Source organism: Ursus arctos, unplaced genomic scaffold (assembly GCF_023065955.2).
Source record: "Ursus arctos isolate Adak ecotype North America unplaced genomic scaffold, UrsArc2.0 scaffold_28, whole genome shotgun sequence".
Classification (NCBI taxonomy): domain Eukaryota; kingdom Metazoa; phylum Chordata; class Mammalia; order Carnivora; family Ursidae; genus Ursus; species Ursus arctos.
The window spans coordinates 33,703,336-33,722,248 of record NW_026622963.1 but is presented as its reverse complement, the minus strand read 5'-3'; the positions used below and the strand labels follow the sequence as shown (position 1 = coordinate 33,722,248).

The window sequence follows — 18,913 nt, the reverse complement described above, 5'->3', positions numbered from 1 at the left end:
AGTCGTTAAGCGTCTGCCTTCGGCTCAGGGCGTGATCCCAGGGTCCTGGGATCGAGCCCCACATCAGGCTCCTCCGCTCTGAGAGCCTGCTTCTTCCTCTCCCACTCCCCCTGCTTGTGTTCCCTCTCTCACTGGCTGTCTCCTTCTCTGTCATGTAAATAAATAAAATCTTCAAAAAAAAAAAAAAAGGTAAAGTACAATGAACCGCAGAATTTTAGAATTGGAAGGGTGCTTACTGATCGCCTATCTAATCCATCCCCGTCATTTGCAGCTGAGGAAACTCTGGGGCAGGGCACGTGTCAGGAGAGAAGCAGACCAGGCCCAGAGCTACCGCAGAGTCCAGACCACAGAACCCATGAAGCGCCCTGGGCTTCGCTACGAAGACGGAAGTGTGTGTCGAGAACTAAACATGACATTGGAGAGTAGAGGCTTTATTTACAATGATACTCAAACAGGATTTAGCAAAAGATACCTCTTCCTCCTCGCATCTTTTCAGCACAAGCTGTACTTCATACACAAAACAGGGAGACATATGCTGGGGGCTGGAAGTGAGCGCTCTCCTCAGATAACTTCTCTAACTCCCGAGTAAGTTCGTGCTCCCCGGCTCTTAGTAGGGTAGTTGGTGGACACTTGGTTAGCAGCTGGGACCAAATTCTTGCATCCCGTTGGGAAATGTGTCCAGGGAAGACATCAACCCAGCAGGGAGAACGTCAGGCTTTCACCTCACTCATGGCTTCCATGAGGCGAGCACTGTTTGTGACTGCCGTTGTCAGGAAAATGAACCTGTACCCTATGGAGTCAAAAATACATGACTAAGAGCAGATGAGGCCCCCCCGCCCCAGCCCGGTTCAGCCCTCCAGTTCCACAGCCCCGGCTGCACCAGCGCAGCAGCTAACAGTGCCACGCTCTCGGGCATGACAATGACATGCCGCGCTGGGTAGAACTGGGCTCCCCGCTCCTGAGCCCGCAGCTAGACCACAGGAAGTGGTGCCCAGGGACCCGTCGAGAAGCCTTCTGAGCACCGCCCTCTGTCCCCCGGACCCCCTTCCTGGTCTCTCTTACCTTTCTCCCTGCCCAGGAACCGGAGGGCTGAGATCTCCGAGAACGTGCAACCACCCAGGAACACCACCAGGATGAGGCGCAAGGACTCGCTGGAAGCCTTGTCTTCCTTGGTCATGTCTGCGCAGATCGGCCCGACTCAGCTCTTCCCTGGCGCGCCGGCGCTGGGGGCGCCCCCAGCCCCCTGTCCTGTCCCAGCCGTCCCCTCCCACCCTGGCCGCAGGGCCGGCACTGCGCACCTGTGAAGGCCAACTCGCCGCAGTTGAGCAGACGCACCACCTCGTCCAGACCCTGCCAGCTCCGCCGCTCCAGCACCTGGGAGGCACGAGCAGGGGGTTCGAGTCTGAGACTCTGTCCGGCTGAGGAAGGGAAGGTCGCAGCGGCCAGACTGTCACGTCTCGTTAGTTCCTGGGGTGGTGGAAGGTCGGGACAGGCCAGGGACCAAGGGAAAGCAGAGAGTGAAACACGGATGGGGGCAGCTCGCTTATTCTCACCTGCTCAATGAGTCGGCAGCTCAGGGGCACATAAGCCCCACTGAAGACATAGGCCATGTCCCGTGGCACTTTCAGATCGTACTCGCCGTCCACACGTGGGATCTAAAGGGCAACGGGGACTATGTGAGGCACGTGACAACTCCTCTCTCCAGCTTTTTACACGGTCAGAGAAAAGCACATCCCAACAAATAGGCCTTATTTCAGCTAAAGGGAAAACTGGCAAAAGCCCTAAAGCTTTTGTTCAGTACCCACCGATTTTCCTGAACGAGCTCCCCAGGCTCCCTACGAAGAGCTGGAAAGAAAGATGCCCCACTGCCGATCGCCTGGTGACAGGGGACATGTCTGTCACTGATGTGGCACTCGGCCCATCCTCTGGCACTGGTGGGTGCTTATCGGTTTATTTTTTTTTATTTTTTTTTTAAAGATTTTATTTATTTATGTGACAGAGAGACAGCCAGCGAGAGAGGGAACACAGCAGGGGGAGTGGGAGAGGAAGAAGCAGGCTCATAGCGGAGGAGCCTGATGTGGGACTCGATCCCGGTACGCCGGGATTACGCCCTGAGCTGAAGGCAGACGCTTAACCGCTGTGCCACCCAGGCGCCCCTGCTTATCGGTTTATTAAGTGAATGAATCTTTGTGTCTCGTCTCATCGTTAAATTAAGCTTATGCTATGATGCTACCGAACGAAAGGCTCTTTATAAAAACAAAACAAGGAAGTGATGTTGGGGAGTCAGAGTACTCCGCAAAGGCCTGGACCCACGGCTCCCCATCCATCCCGAATCTACGTACCAAATTCAGCTTCTTGCTGAGGGCACGGAAATTGCTCTTCTTGGCCAGAGAACTGAAGGCATCAGTAATCTTTCCTGGGAAGGAAATCTGTGCTGGATTTCATCGAAGAGCGACGGATTCCTGACCCTGCCCCAGGTGACACCACTCAGGAAATGACAAATAGCAGGACCTTACAAGTAACAGGACCGCTCACATCTCAAGGCCCTCCTCAAAGCCGTTCACCTAAAATTCCCTGGAACTGATCAAGACACTCTCCACCCTTCACCCCACCACAGTCTTCCTGCGGGGTCCCAGCCACCTGCTCGGCGCAAGCTCCAGAGTGACCCGAGCTCACTGGTGAGGTGCGTGGGGCTCGGAGTCAGCCGACCTGGGTTCAAATCTGACTTACTCACCGAGGGACCTTGAACAAGTCACTTAACCTCACTCAACCTGTTTCCTTCTCTAGAAAGTGGAGGTGATAAGCTTACGTTTGAGAGGATTACGTGAGAAACTGGTATCTACAGGTCTCAGCACATGGTAAGTGTTCAATAAAGGGAATGTGCTCCTGCTAGCGGAAGCAGCAGTAACGCCAGGAAGCGTGGAGAATCACGTCCTCCTTCCCCAGCTCGCTGCCTCCCTCCCACGGCACTCTGGCTGCTGCAAGGAGAGGGGACTCTGGCTGAGGAAGTGCTCCCTGCTCACCTGCAGCCTTGTCCGTCACCAGCTTGCTCACTTTACTCTCCACAGCTGTGAGGGTGTCCCCCGGGGCCTGCTCCGTGAGGAGCCCCGCTCGCCGCAGATTGGAGAAGGTTAGCAGGTGCTCGGGGCCATAGCTCTGAAGAAAATGCAATTCAGCCATTTACCGAGCATCCACCACACCAAGGTCTACCTCTGTCAGGTGATATGGAGGTGAGGGACAGAAGGGCTATGCATTCTGTGCCCTAAAGAAATAACCAAACACCAAAGGAGGAGAAAGAGAAAAGCACGAAACTATGAGAGAACAGAGAAGGTCGTTGATGTGAGGGTGCTAGGGAGGGCTTCACTGATGTGGTAAGACTAGAGAAAGACCTGGAAGGAAAGCCATATCAACCCCTCACAAGACGCAAAAGCGAGGAAGAGCCCCAGGGGTGAGAACTCAACCCCTGGTCCGATAGCTCTATGGCTCCAGCTCTCCAGCACTGGCCACCCACCAAGAGAGCAGGGAGTGGGGGAGACAAGGGCAGTGGGAGGGTCTCTGCATGCTGAGAGGCTGACTGTGCCGAGACGCTCTAAGAGGGAGGCCAGATCGGGAACAAGATGGAGATGCAGACAGGAAAGGGGCCATTTCTTCTGCCTCTTTCAGAAGTGTCCAATGACCTCCCTCCACCCAGATCCCTCCTGAGTGCACTCTCCCGGCCTTACCTGCAGATACTGTGTTTTCAGAGATCGGTAATCCTTGGGAATCAAACCTGAGGGTCAGGAAGACAAGACAGGTTCACGCGAACACCAGCTGAGGTGTCCTGAAATCAACAGCCATACCAACCCACCCACCTACCCTCTTGCTCCCCAAACCACCCTTATCAGGAGGAAGGATTCAGTAAATGTTAACCTTGCATCCAGCCAGTTGATTCTAAACTGACTCCTAAATTTAAGCTTGTTTATCGGTGGGGATGGTGGAGGGATGGGGCAGGAGGGAGGCGAAGGGACTTGGGCACATTGCTTCCTGGCTTGGGGCCAGAGCTACTGCAAACTGCTTTACAAGCTACCGAGGAATAGGACAAGTGTTCGGATGAGGTCAGGGAGTGCAGTCTGAGGTGCTTTCCTCCAGTGAGGTATGAAGAACGGGCGTCAAGTCACGGGGACGAACAGCACAGCACAGGGAGGACCGCCAATGGTACTGTACTAGCTGCACTTGTGGGGAGCCCAGCACAACTCCACACTTGCCCCATCCCTGTGCTGTACACCTGAAACTCATGTTCCATCGTGTGTCAACTCTACTTCCAATCAAAACAACAACAAAAAACAGGTGAAAAGGTTGCATAAACAGGTTGAAAGTTGTGCCACAGAAAGTTGCAGAATCTGAGCTTTTGGAAATGTTTACAAAATCGTATGGCTGTCCCCTTTTCCTGGACTGTCTCTTTATTATGAAAGCTCGTGGAAGGTGGGCGGCCAGATGGAAGAGAGAGAGAAATGCCACTCTGCACTGGGCCTCTGCAGTCCTAAGATGTGTCAGCACTTGTCCCGGGGGGGGGGGGTGCGGGGGGCGCTGGGTGTGGTCCTACTCAGGGTTGGGACACTAAATGACCCCAGGCCCTCGGGATGTCTCACTCCGAACAAAGATCGCTTTATCTTCCGGGGAAAGAATCCACGCAATTACTGGGAAACGTTCTGTCTGCTAGGATATTATCTCTGTCATTCAAAATGAATCCTTCTATCCCTAAGGTGCAGTTTTTCAGTCTGGCATCTCTGGTTCCAGGGGCTCACCATTCTCCGTGATGGACAGAAGGCACATGAGGCGAAGGCTTTCTATAGGCGACACCTGCACGAGAAGAAAGTCCTAGAGAATTCTGTGACACATGGTCTTCTCTCCTCTTCCTTCTGTGGAGGCCAAGCCCACCGTGACACACGGTTCCCAGCAACCCCGGCCACCCGCTCACCTGCCGGTCTATGTGTTCTTCGATGTAGCTGGTGCTCTCCCGGATGTTGAAGCCCTCCAGCAGCGCTGTGAGGAAGCAGAGGAGGGCCCGTTATGGCGGAGGCAGCTTAGCTGTTGCCAACAGCATCTCCCCATCTTTCTCCATGCTTGGGGGGAGGTTAAGGGACCCCCGGACTTCTGCAGGAACTAGCATCCCACCCAGCCAGCATCAGCTGGAAGGAGCCCGAGAGCATCTCTGCTGGGTGGGGCGGTGCTGGGAGCAAGGGAAGCAGAAGCATGGGAAGGAGGCGGGCACGGCCCCCACAGCTACCATGCTCAGTCTTGATGAGCTCCTGGAAGTCCTGCTTGGTCTTCTTCTTCATGATGGATTCACAGGCCCCGATATCTGCAGACAGGACAAAAAGCAAGCTGACATATTCCCGGTTCCAGTAGGATATGCCTTTATTGTCCAGAAGAATAAAAACGTTTTTAAAGATTTTATTCACTTATTTGAGAGAGAGAGAGAGAGGGAGACCATGAGTTGCGGGAGGGGCAGAGGGAGAAGCAGACGCCCCACGAGCAGGGAGCCCCACGGGGACTCGATCCCAGGACCCTGAGATCATGACCTGAGCTGAAGGCAGATGCTTCACCGACTGAGCCACCCAGGCGCCCCAAGAGTAAGAAGTTCTTAAGGCAAAATGCAGAAGTGCTTCTTCCCACTTCAGACGAAACGAGACCACGACGTGCTGGGTAAACAGCATTCCACCCCAGGGCAGATCTCTGCAGCAGACCCTCGCCCTCCGCTCAGGCTGAAACCTACGGACGCTCAGCAGGCGGTGCTCCTGTTTCAGTCCCTTGAGCTCCTGGGACACGAAGTTCTTCATCTGCTTGATGTCCATGCCTCTCCGGCGCTGGGGGAGGTCCCCATAAGGTCAGCCTCTCCTGCCGTCAGACATGCACGGCCACCACCCTCCCTCAGCTTCCCCCCGATTCCAGGAGGAAAGACAGGGGGCTGTCATCCTATCAGAAGGAAGCCAAAGGGCAGCAGCCTTGGGAAGCCACTGGGGAAACAACACGGAGGAGCCCGGGCTTGGAGCCTCACGTCATACTGAGCTTGCAAGTTCCGGGCCTTCTGGCTCAAAAAGCCAAAGACGTTGGAGAAGTGCTCATTACGAATCTCACTAAACACCTGCAAGGGGAACAAGACAGCAACAGCTTACCAGAGAGAACCCTAACCAGTCCCTCCTCCCTCAGTAGTGCAATGGGAGCGCAAGAGGAGTGCCCGGCTGTTCTAGCAAAAGCAGAGGAAGCTGAGCTGTGTCACAAGTGTATGTCAAGCACCAGCTATTGGGTTCCAGGGTACGCTCGCTCCTGGGGGGGATCCCTCTCCCACAGGCTCAGCCTCCCCTCCCAGAGCCGGGCCCACGGCCTCGGGCCAACAGTGGCCCCAGGGTAATCCACGGCCAGCACCCATACCCTCACCTTGTCCTCAGCATTGAGTAGAACCTTTAAGCTCCTGTCAGAGGATGTGACTTCTGGGCCAAAGTCGACACTCCCTTTGAGAGCAGAGGGAGCAGCTATGAGGACCTCCAGGGAGGCCTTCCCTCTCCTCCCCTTTCCTGAACTGCATTCAAAGTCCCCCAAACTATCCGGAAGCCAGCAGTTTGTTCAGAGTCTGAGGCTCTCCCACAAGCCCTGCCCCCTGCGAGAGGCCCCGGGAGCTGAGGACCCCCTCCACCTCGCCAAGATGCCACTTACCACACTTGATGCGGAAGGTGTCGTCCACCAGGCCCTCGTAAACCACCTGGGAGCAAAGGGCCGTCACGAAGTCCACATCTGAAACCGAGATCCCTGGCCGTGAGGGTCCTCCCTTTCCTACGCGGCTCCCCAGTTCACTCGGCATCAGCTCCCGGGCCTCCACGGGGCCCAAGCGCCGTGCTCCCGATCAGCGCGGCCATTCACAGCCCCGACCTGAGGATCCTAACTGGGCCACCACGTTGGCCGGATCCCCATGTCTTCGAGGGTCCGGAGACGACAGGAGCGCTGAGCATCGTTTACCTCTGTCCAGGAGGAAGATGTGTCCAATCTCCGGCCTTCGGCCCTTGGTTTCGCCATCCTCCTCCTCCTCCAGTTTCCTCCACAATTCGTAGGACATCTGCCAGGGACCAAGACATTCTCAGTCTCGTGTCCAGGTCCCTGCTGCAGCCCACACCTACTGAAGCCAACTCCTTTCCATGTGACACCTCTCCTTGACCCCAAGAGGGGAGCTAATTATTAACACCACTACCCACTGCACTCCCATCTGTGCCCACCCCTCCCAGCCTTCCCCCTGCCGATGAAGGACTATCTCTGCCCCCGGAAAAGACTTAGGAGTGCTATCTGGAGGTCCCGGCTCTTGCCTCTCTGTCAGTCACACAAGTCCTCCTCTCTGAGGAACTCTTCTAGAACAATAAAAGCAAGCTAAAGAATATAGCTCTGATCACAGATGCCCCTGGGCACGCCACGGTAGGCAGAGAATGGGTACGACGGGGCCATCGGGACCGCAGCACCGCCAGCACCCACCTTGCTGCACCTGCCAATCCCGTAGCAGTTGGGGAAGGGCCCGTAGAGAGTGCTGAGAAGGTGCAAGGCCTGCGCCACAGTGTTGATCCAGCGCTGGTCTCCTTCCTGCAGGAACCAGACGGGCCACAGAGATATGGCTCAGCCCAACGGACCCATCTGGAAAGGGGCTAGCCCTCGCAGCCCGGGAGCAGGAAGGCCGGGTGTGGGGACTGCCTGAAGGCTCTCATTGTGACTGGCCCCAAAGGAAGTCCTGCAAAACACTCGCCCTCGTGATAAATTATAGGAATTACAGGAAGGTTATGTCCATGTTTCCAGCCCACACGGACCCCATGTGTGTCCCCACCTGTCGATGCCAAGACCCAAGGACCCTGCACTTACCAGGAAGTAGTCCCTGAAAAATTCTGGGAGCTCCATGCTCAACAGATCCACATCAAGAGGCAGCAAAGAAAAGGCCCATTCGTCACAGCTCACATCTGCGGGTACAGAGAGCATCAGCCTCCCGGCAGAAGGCACAGGGCTCCACATTGAGAGAGAAGGTCCGCCGTGGTGACGCAGAAATATCTGAGCGCCTGCCACATGCCCAGCCCTGCACTAAGCACGGACACTCAAAGAGGAGACAGTCTGTGCCTTAAAGGCGTTCATGGTCAGATAACAAAAGGAGACGTGCACACCACGGCCTGTCCTACAATGTGAGAGGGGCATGTTCTCATTCGACTGCCGACCGGAAGTGCCGAGGAAACACTCATTCTAATCGACAAATACTGACAGAAAGCCACATCTGTGCAGGCACTAGGCCCAGCACTGGGGGTGCGGGAGTAGAACGGACATGCTCCCCATCGTCGGCGAGAGAGTCCCAATCTAGTGAGAGAGATACACACCAGACACATCTCATTACAGTTGTGCTCCAAAGAACAACAGCAATCTGGAAGCACGAATGTTTCAGAGATCGAACCGCAGCTACGCGGGGCCCAGGAAAAGTACAGGAGTATAGGAAAGACTTCCTTAAAGAAGCGACATTTACACTTAGAATTTGAGTGAGATTTGGGTATGAAAAAAAAAAAAAAGCTGAGGTGGAGAATATTCTAGACCACAGGAAAAGCAAGTAGGAAGTGCCCACGGCTGGAGGGTAGAGTCAGGAGAAAGGAGGGAGCTGCACACAGTGAGGCTGAGGGGCCAGGAAGGGGCTAACAGCAGAAGGCCACCACCACCGAGGATTTTGGCGCCAGGGCGGGATCTCCAGCAGGGGGCATGGTGCCCAGGTCAGCGCTGAACGCAGAATGGAGGGAGGGAAGGCACATATTTTCCTTGTGGGAGTCTCAGAAAGGGGGGAATGGCAGCACCCGGGACCCCCTTCAGCCTTCCCTTCAGGGCCCTGTCCCGCTCCACGTAGTCAGGAACCTCCCCTGCCCCCAGGCCAACAGGTAGAGATGAGGGGCCCAGCGATATTTCCTCCCTTCTTCCCGCATGTTCTCCCCGTCTCCACTCACGGCCGCCTCCTCTCACCTCCAAAGACTCCCTCTTCTTCCAGCACCATCTCACACGCATGAAACTGAAAGACAAAAGGGAGTGGTTGGTGACCGGCTTCTTCTCTGTTCTTTCCATCTCTCTGGCGTTCCTCCACAGTCACTGCTGAGGACAATACCTACTGAACCCAGTGACGACGACAAGAGAGCCTGGACTCTTAGGGACAACAGGAAGGACCACTGGGACCATCTAGCCCAGGGCTTTGTTTCCCTTTATCCACTTTATTTATGTATTAAGCCCACTGCTCTTGTCTCCCTGCGAGACTGGGAAGCCCCACAAAGGAGAAGGTATTTCAGCATCACCGAAAGGTGCACATGCAGCAGGCACACATGGGGGGAAGGCAAGAGTGCACCTCAGAAACCAGGGGGTGAGCCAGGTGGCAGGGCAGGAGCAGTGCTGTGCAGCGAGGCCAGGGTAGGACATGTCCAGGAGACCCCTAGAGTCACTGAGAGAGGTCTGGGGGTCCACGGCACAGCGTATTTAAGGTGGGTGGTTTGTCCAAGAGAAAAGAACACAGAGGGACACAAGCTCTAAGGAAAGGGTTCTAGGGAACACCACAATTAAACGGGTGCACAGGGCAACTCCTGCGGAGCAGACGGAAAGATGACACGGAGGCGGGAACAGGGGGACGCAGCTCCTCTAAGGGCAGGAAAGGTCAGTCTCAGGAAGAACGGGCCACAGCGTCAAATGCCAGGGACATTAAGCAGGACGAGCAGCAAGCAGGCATCACTGGGTTTGACAACAGAGCCCTAGTGGGACTCGATTTAAAGGCGGGGGTGAGGACGCAGGAGCCATGGCAGCAAGAACTCTTGACACAAGTCTCCACACAACAGAAGGGAGAGCCCCTGACAGGGAGAAGACATGAAGCAGGGAGAGTTACTTAGAAGGGACAGACATGGGGCGCCTGGGTGGCTCAGTTGGTTAAGCATCTGCCTTCGGCTCAGGTCATGATCTTGGGGTCCTGGGATCGAGTCCTGAATTGCACTTCCTGCTCAGCATGGAGTCTGCTTCTCCCTCTACCCTTCCCCTCTGCTCATGCACTCTCTCTCTCAAATAAATAAAATCTTAAAAAAAAAAAAGGGATAGACATGGTTGAAGACAAAGAGAAAGAATCCACCCAACAAAGCAAGACGGTAGAGAAGGAACGTGGGCATGGGGCCAGGACCACAGGTGAACCGGCGGATCGGGGAGGGAAGAGGCCAGGGTCACTTCCTCCTTTGAGGCAAGTGGGAAGAGGGCGACATACTTGGAGGCAGTGAGGAAGGAGGGAGGAGCACTCCCATTTGATAATGATGGTGATGGTAACAGCCGATGCGCATTATACATTTTACACGTGCGAGGCACTGTTGGTAGCGTTTTATCAGGATTACCTCTCCTGGTCCTCGTGATGACTCCACAAGATGCGGAAGATTAATCCTACGTGCTCCTTATTTTACTTAACACAGAAGAATCCAATTCACCCCTCACCCCTTTCTTTCTTTCTCTCTTTCTTTTTTTTTAAGTAGGCTCTATGCCCAATGTGGGGCTCAAACTCACAACCCTGAGATCAAGAGTCACATGCTCTACAGACCGAGCCAGGCAGGGGCCGCGTCCCTCACTCCGTTCTGTCAGTGAAACTGATAACAGCAGGCCCACTTTTAGTGCTAACTAATGGACTTCCAGAACCCAGATCGAAATCTGCCCATCTTCATAATTAACAAAAGGAGTCTCAGGAAGAGAGAGATTCCCTCTTCCCTACAGCTACTGAGGGAGACTGTCCTGCGATACAAAATTAGGTCAAAAAATCTAATTAGATGGGGCGCCTGGGTGGCACAGCGGTTAAGCGTCTGCCTTTGGCTCAGGGCGTGATCCCGGCGTTATGGGATCGAGCCCCACATCAGCCTCCTCCGCTGTGAGCCTGCTTCTTCCTCTCCCACTCCCCCTGCTTGTGTTCCCTCTCTCGCTGGCTGTCTCTATCTCTGTCGAATAAATAAATAAAATCTTTAAAAAAAAATAAATGTTATTAAAGGAGCTGTGGCAATAAATTTTAGTTTTTGGAGTCTTATAAAGGCCCTTTTTTCAAATTATACTTCCAAGGAGAGATCTGTTTAAACAGGGAATGGAACAAGTTGGTTAACAGTTTCAAATAATCCTACAAGCCTCCCTCTTACACAGAAAAACAAAATTGATATTTCGATGAATTTTCTCTGTCTCACATCCTATCTAATTAGATTTTTTTTAGCTCTAATTAGCTCTTTCTTCTTATTCCTTCCATGTGATGAGAAAACAATATAAGCCTGTAATTTCACTAGATTTCCTAACAAAAACTAAAAGTCATTTAAATTAAAAGAGGCAAGTACTTGCCATTTGCAACAACGTGGATGGAGCTAGAGAGTATTATGCTAAGAGAAATAAGCTGGAGAAAGACAAATACCATAGGATTTCACTCATATGTAGAATTTAAGAAACAAAACAAACATGAAGAAAAAAAGAGGGAAACCAAAAATCAGACTCTTAACTAGAGAGAACTGATGGTCACGAGAGGAGAGGTGAGCGGGGGGAGGGGAGGAATGGGTGAAGGGGGTCAAGACTGCACTTATCGGGATGAGCACTGAGTGATGTACAGAACTGTTGAACCCCTATATCCCACACCTGAAACTAGCAGAACACTGTTAACTACATGGGAATTAAAATAAAAAACAGAATAAAATGTTCAGCCCTGTTGCCTTCCTCACCAGGGCTGAAAAAAAAGGTAAGTACTACTATCAACCCCATTTTATAGATGAGAAAACTGAGCCGCAGAGCAGTTAAATAACCTATCCCAGAGCACACAGGTAACAGGTGCTAACGCAAGGAGTCCCCCAGTTGGGCTTCAGCGTCTCACACTGAGCTACTGCTTCTACTTTCTCTGGAACTTTTTGGGAAAGACTGAAAAAGAATAAATCCTTGTCCTTTCAACTCGAATTTCTATCCGCTCTCCATGCGGCGTGCACCCCTTGGTACAGCCGCACAGGCCCGGGGCAGGCCGTGTGCGAAGACACAGTGCAGCTTGCTGACGCAGGGGTGAGAGCGGAGCTTGATGGAATCAGGGAACGGAGATGCCAGGATCACCAAACGCTACAACTCTTGAGCGAAAATAGACGCAAGAGACCTGGCCTGGCGATGCTAACTCACTGTGACTGCGGGCTTCGCTTCCCCCAGAGGCTCAAAGCTGGGGTCAGTGCAATGGTCTCCAAGCTCCTTTCTCGTGTAAGAAAGGGCCTTTGCAAAGTACCTGGCTATGGTTCTAGCAACCCAGGGGCAGCCGGCCACATGCCTTGGGTGAGCGTGGAGAAGTAATGATTTATCATTTATTGTGGAAGGGATAAAGGGACAAAATCACATGACGTAGTGCACATCACTCTACAGAAACGTGAGTTAGAAGGGGTACCCGGCAGGCTCTGCTTCAGAAGAAGTCTACATAGAGAACACCTCTCACACTCCACCATCTGTAACCGGCGCAGTTCGATGACAGCCTCTGCTAAACAATCAGGGCCACGTCAATGACAAGACCGTGACAGGTATTCTGTTCAGTCACACATAACTGGCTTGAGGGGAGACACAGCTATGCGCCCCAGTCCCTTCCCAGCCTTCTGTCCCGATCTACCTTCTCCTACTCCCGCCAGGACCCAAACTCACCTTCTGAGGGCTGAAGATCACTTTGTATTTTCGAGTTCGGCCAGCCAATTTGTCAGCATTGACAAGACCTACAGAAGGAAGGAAAGCAACCCAGAAAGCCATGGGCCATCTGTTAGACTGGAAGCAAAGACGCAGACATCGTCTCCGAGTGGTAGGGCCCATTCGAACCATCTCTTCTCATTAAAAGCTCCTATGGCCTAGGCCCTTCATCTTGGCACAGGTCTTAGGACTACATGTGGCGCCACGGCATACTCACTGGCAACGTATCGCATGTTCTTGATGCGGGGTCGGACCAAGAAGCACAACCTGCGGGAGAGAAAGTAAAAAAACAACAAAAAAAACCTCAGTGAAAAAAAAATCATGCAGTTGGTGATAGCAGCTTAGAAGAAACAGAAATGTCAGCTCTTCTGTTATTTGCCTTCCTCGCCAGGCCTATCGTTCTCATCCTAGCCAAAGCTATGCCCGCGCTCTCGGCCAACCACATCCCGCGCACAGAGGACTCCCTTCGACACCACTGGTACGCAGCCCACGGCGGCCCCAGGAGCTCCTGCTCTCCCATAATTTACAATCTATTGGGCAAAGTCAGATACACACGTATGGGGTACGTTGATAATCAACTGTTAAAAATAATACAAGAAAGTATATAAAATGGTGTTTTTCAAACGGGGGTTCATGGAGGTACTCTCCATGTATCTAGGAGATTTTTTTTCCTCTAAAGGAGCATGAACATTACTTAAGATAGAAAAATATAAAAAATAAAAATGGAGGCCAGGCTCTGTCACATGGGCTCTCTGTGACTATGTGCCAAGTGACCAGGACACACACTAAACACCATGGAAATCCAGAGGAGGAAGAAAGCACCCTGGACCGGAGTGGTGACACCGAGCTGCATGGAGGAGGTGGCGCTGGGCCCGGAAGGCCAGGCATTTTTTGCAGGAGCAGCGAGCGCAGGAGACAACGGCAGGCAGAGCGGCCAGGGGGCAAAGGCAACGCGCACACAGTTGGGCGGCGTGAGAAAGCGCGAGCCAGGGCGCCTGGCAGGCTCGGTCAGCGGAGCATGTGACTCTTGATCTTGGGGTCACAAGTTTGAGCTCCACGCTGGGCGCAGAGATTACTTAAATAAATAAAACTTAAAAAAAAAGAAAGAAAGAAAAAGAAAGTGTGTGTCAAGCAGAGGCTTGAGGGGACACACGACAGAGCAGACTAGAAGGCAGGGTGAGCCTCGCTGGAGGCCGCCTTGGAATCTGTGATGAGCCATCTGGACTTTAGTCAGCGAGTAAGGGAAGCCTTGTAGGTCCCTGAGAAGAGCATAATGAAGATACTTTTGAAAGATGAACCAATCTGGCTAGAGATGGCAGACTGGATTAGAGACAGGAGAGCACAGGGCAGGGAGAAAGTGCGGAAGGGAGACCAGTTAAGAGGGCACAGCATAACCCAGGTGTGAACTTGCAAAAGTGCAGGGAGGTGAACCACCTCAGAAACATGGCGCCAGACCCCAGCCAAGGACAGACGGGAGGCAGAGGTGCGGGGACGTCCTCCAGCCTGGAGCCCAGACAGACTCCCCCAGACACTCACTGTTCATTGGAGCTGAGGGCTGGCTTGTTCTCCACCTTGTACAGCTTGTCGACTTCGTGTTGCTACAGAGAGAACCCAACAAGACAATGCATGTAAGTGTTTGGAAACCCGCAGCAGGACACAAAGAGGACTTCTGTAAGGGCTCCTCTTCGTGCTACTCCTGGGAATCAAACTGCCTCCCTGACAACCATCCTGCTGAACTTTCCTTAAACCGTCAACAGAAAAAAACCCCAAAACCAAACAATTAAAAACCAATCCAAACCACAGCATCAATCCCCCTTTATCCACCCAATTAAGCTTCCCTGCATTTTCCCTAAAAGGGCAGTCACTCATTAGTAATCCATATTGTTGATTAAAGAAAAACTGCTTCACGAGGAAAGAGGGGCCGAGTCCACTGGGAAAAGGGGCAGGTACCTTCAGGATGGAGACATTGGCGATCCGATCCAAAGGGCTCATGAGATCTGCCTCAATGAACAAGTCCTTTTTCCCTGGAAGCTGAAGGACACAGTATATTGAGTCACTCATAGACCACACACGCTCCCTCGGCTGAGAGCTTGTCCAGCCATCCACTTAATAAAAGCACAGACTGAGCTCTCAGTGTGGTAGGCAACATTCCATCACCCCAGCACCTCGTCTATTATCTGTATCCACAGCGGACGTTTCTTTACTCGCCTAGTTTGTCTTCTCAGTTTCTATGCCAGTGGAGAGCTATTTCACCTTCTCGAAGGTTAAGTCCTCATCACTCAACCACTCAACGCTCGCCCATGACCTTGTTCTGCATCATTGCTCTGTCCTCCAATCTGCCCCCCAGTCACCCCTATTGCCTGCTGAACAAAGCCAAACCAGACAAAGCCCCACTTTGCATCCTGCAACCCCTCAACTAACTGCCATCTCTTCCTAAGTAGCTCTTTTCTTCTAATTTCAAAAATAACCCACGTTCAATGCAGAAGACTTAGCCCAGAACAGTCCAAACCCACCCACCCACTCTCCCACCCAAATCCCTGCCATCGGATTCCTGCTGTCTCACGTGTCCAGGGGAAGGAGGGGTCACACTGAGTGGCAGAGAGAGGGAAGTCATCAGAAGTTTGCTCTCAACTAGGCCTCGACAAATGGGTAGGGTGCTGGCAGTGACAGAAGATGGCGATTCAGCAAAGGCTGTGGCACAAGAACAGGCTGAATGGTAAGGACAGAACAAGCAATTTGGTTTGGCTGATGCATAAGGTAAGTGTAGGGCAGTGGTTCTCAAGCAGGGATGAGGACCTCGGGCAGTGTGTGGAGACATTTTTGGCTATCTGACTTGGGGCAAGGGGTTTGACTGCCATCTACTGGGTAGAGGTTAGAGATGTCGCTAAACACGGGACAGTCCCGCAAAGACAGCAAAGAATTAACCTGCCCCAGATGTCGGTGGCACTGAGGCTGGGAAATCTTGATGTAGTGGATCGGTGGGGGACAGGATTGAAACAGCTGACTGGAACTGGAGCATGTAGGACCCCAATGTCAGGTTAGGGAGTTTGGCGTCAATCCTCTATGAACAAGGGAAAACAGAAAGCTTTTGCCCTTGAAGCATCCACTCAGCTGGAAGTTTTAGTTAGATCACTGGGCACTGTGGGTACAATGGATTGGAGGCGTGAGAAACTGAGGCAGGGAGTCCACTTATGTGGTTAAAGCAACAGTCAGGCAGCCCAAGCATGTAGCCATGAATGAGGACCTGATTGAAGCTGGTGGTGCTGTGAACAAAAATACGGTAAAGGTACACGGAATGTGTAAGAGAAGTTTTTAAATAACTGAAAGAAATTAACAGTGTCACCAGCGCTTGTATCTATTTTTTCTCTTTATACTTTCTCTTATCTTCTACCTTCTCTATAATGTGTGTTACTGTATAATCTCTAAAGTTGGGTGTGAGGAAATATCCTTGGGACTTAGCGACTGGTTCAGTTAACTATGGGGGGGGGGAGTCAAAGACGATTCTGAGGGCTCGAGCCTGAACAGCAGTGCCCGTCAACAAGAATTAAGTCAGAAGTCAGTTTGAAGAGCAAATTATTGCACAGAAACCTGCATCGGCCATGGTGAGTCACCCTTGTGGCCACTCCTCCCAACCTCCACGTACAGGTCCCTGTCCTTGGTCTCATTTACTCTTTCACGTGCTTCTCACCTGTAAGCGACTTTAACTAGCATCTCTTTTCAATTCTCACACGTTTGAGCATCTTTTGCGTGCCAATCACTGTACTACCACTATGGGGCATATAAAAGAGATACAAAATTTGGTCCCAGACCCCCTGAGGTTCTCTGAGGTTCTTCCAAGTCCCCATCTTCAACCAGCTGCAGCTCTATGATTCTATCTGCTGGCTGTTAAAAGCAGTATTTCCTACTAGCATCTTCACCCTTTCCAAACCCAAACTAATCAGCCCCTTCCTCTAATTCTTTTTTTTTTTTCATTTAATTCAATGTTCATTTAAAAATATTTACTAAACACATGCTATGTGCTTGACTCTAAGCTAGCTACTCCCTAGGTACACAGTGCTGCATAAAACAGACATGTTCCCTGTCCTCAAGGGTCTTCTAATCTAGTAGGGAACGTGGAAATTTAAATAAGTAAATATACATATAACGCATTACAACTACAGCATTGTTTTCCTAGTAACACAAGGTAAAAAATCTCAAACTCAGCTTTGCTTCTCTCTCAACCTTTACAATCAGTAAATCTTTGAGTCTTCTTTCACCATGACTTAAAAATCCATCCTTTCCCTTCGTTCCCACTGTCACTAATTTCACCTATCTATGGTCTCCTAACATTCTTGTTCCCCATTCACCCCACTCCACACATGGCTATTAGAATCATCTTCATTTTTTTTTTAAGATTTTATTTATTTATTTGAGAGAGAGAGTACAAGCTGGGGGGAGGGGCAGAGGGAGAGGGAGAAGCAGGCTCCCCACTGAGCAGGTAGCCTGATACCGGACTCAACCCCAGGACCCCAGGATCATGACCTGAGCCGAAGGCAGCTGCTTAACTGACTGAGCCACCCAGGCACCCCTAGAATCATCTTCAAGTATTGCTTCACCCCTTAAGTGGGGAAAGAAAACCTTCAGTGGCTGCCTAATGCCTACTGCGTAACTTCTCACTGCTCTCTTCCCTGTATGTGCCTTCTCCTTCCCTGGTTCCTCAACTTTGCTTCTACCAACCAGTCCATCTGCCTGAACACGCGCCCCCATCTCCAAGGAAAATACGCTTATTCTTCACAATCCAGCTCCTTAAAATTCCTAGATCACTCCAACTAGAAATGACTGCTTATTCTGAATGCTCCCGGCACCCTAGGTATCACCCATTTACCACACGATACCCCGTGTGTGGTAATCTGTGTTTCATAGGCTCCTACTGGAGTAGATCCTTAAGGACAATGATGTCTTAACCATCGTTCCATCCCCAGTGATGCGGGGCACGAGTGGTGCCTCCCTTGCCTGTACCAAAAAGAAGTGACTTCATTAACTCTCTGCCAGGTCCCAAGCAGCTCTTACTGCCCTCTGGTTTTCCTCCCTAAATGCTTCATTTTGGACCTGCCACAGAAGCTCCAAGGACAAGACCAAGGGCCTGGAAGAAGATCAAGGGGACTCCGCCAAGGAAGAACTACGCGTCCACTGAGTGCTAAACTGTTGATGCAGAAAAGGCCCCAGGTGTGGCGGGCACTGACCTGCTCCAGCAGATAGATGAGCTGGTCTCGGGCCAGCCTCTTGAGCATGGAGAAATCAGGCAGCTCTGGGGCGTCCGGCCGATGGGGGAAAGCCATGGCAGCGGGCACCGGAGCAGCGGGGTGGAAGAAGGACGACGCCCTCCACTCAGAGAAGGTCGGCAGCAGCCCAGGGTAAGCGCAGGGCGGCGCTCCTGAAGGCCTGGGCACGGTTCGAAAGAGCCCCCGAAGGGGCCCTCGCTCCTGCGCTCGAATGAATGGCCACCCTTCGGTCAGACAGCCACAGTCTCGGAGGACCCGCGTCCGGATCAGCAGCCGCAGTACCGACCCGCCCCTCCCTGGTCCACTCCGCCGGTAGCCAGGATCCCTGTCTACACCCACAGATTTCGCGGCGTGCGGAGAAAACCCCGCCTCCTGCCAGAGAGAGAAGCTACTTCCTAGACCTCCCGGAAGTCCCGTGCGCTCAACCAGCGCTTAGCCTACCGGGACGGGGAAGGCGCCCTGGAAGGGACATTCCAAAACGGGAGGCAACGGGTCAGCCTTCCAATTTCATACCGGCCCAGCGGAGAGTGTTACCCTCATAAGGATTCCACCTTCAACTAATCTTTAAGGCTACACCCAATTCTCCTAGCTTGCTCAAGCGAGGGTTGGGCACTTTAGCTAGATTTTTTAGAACTTTGTAAAATGGGCGAAACCCACTCGGGGTTCGGAGGGCACTGATCCCCGGGGATCTTGGCTGTCAGTCAAATCTACTCCACAAATTTAGCTGCCACCTGGGAGTTCTCTGGCTTCCCAGCTACAGGAGGCAAGAGAAGAGATGGGACACACGGGGGTGGCGGGGGGGAGAAGGGGAACGCGTTAGCATCCAGTGGAAGCTAAGTCCCGCCAGTTATGACCTTTGGATACAGGAGTTTTGACTCAATAATCCTTCATGGGAAAACGGATAAACAAACTCTGGCGTATTCATATAATAAAAA

General features: G+C 52.3%; 1 protein-coding gene across 2 annotated transcripts; it reads right to left on the bottom strand.

Annotated features, from left to right (window-relative positions):
* Nucleotides 1–415: 415 nt before the first annotated feature.
* VPS33B (VPS33B late endosome and lysosome associated) lies at nt 416–18,378 on the bottom strand. Of its 2 annotated transcripts, XM_026510488.4 has the most exons (23): nt 17,940–18,378; nt 14,668–14,748; nt 14,254–14,315; nt 12,935–12,984; nt 12,679–12,746; nt 9,001–9,046; nt 7,876–7,970; nt 7,498–7,602; nt 6,994–7,090; nt 6,694–6,771; nt 6,418–6,491; nt 6,038–6,124; nt 5,756–5,846; nt 5,267–5,341; nt 4,958–5,022; nt 4,785–4,839; nt 3,723–3,769; nt 3,024–3,156; nt 2,343–2,416; nt 1,554–1,655; nt 1,299–1,374; nt 1,063–1,179; nt 416–790 (listed from the first exon to the last, which is right to left on the bottom strand). In XM_026510488.4, the coding sequence occupies exons 1-23, from the start codon at nt 18,033–18,035 to the stop codon at nt 711–713; spliced, it is 1,854 nt and encodes a 617-aa protein (XP_026366273.1). In that variant the 5' UTR covers nt 18,036–18,378; the 3' UTR covers nt 416–710. The 2 variants fall into 2 exon arrangements, with proteins under 2 accessions (XP_026366273.1, XP_057159692.1); XM_057303709.1 differs by having other exon boundaries at nt 416–1,179.
* Between the last annotated feature and the right edge of the window lie 535 nt (nt 18,379–18,913).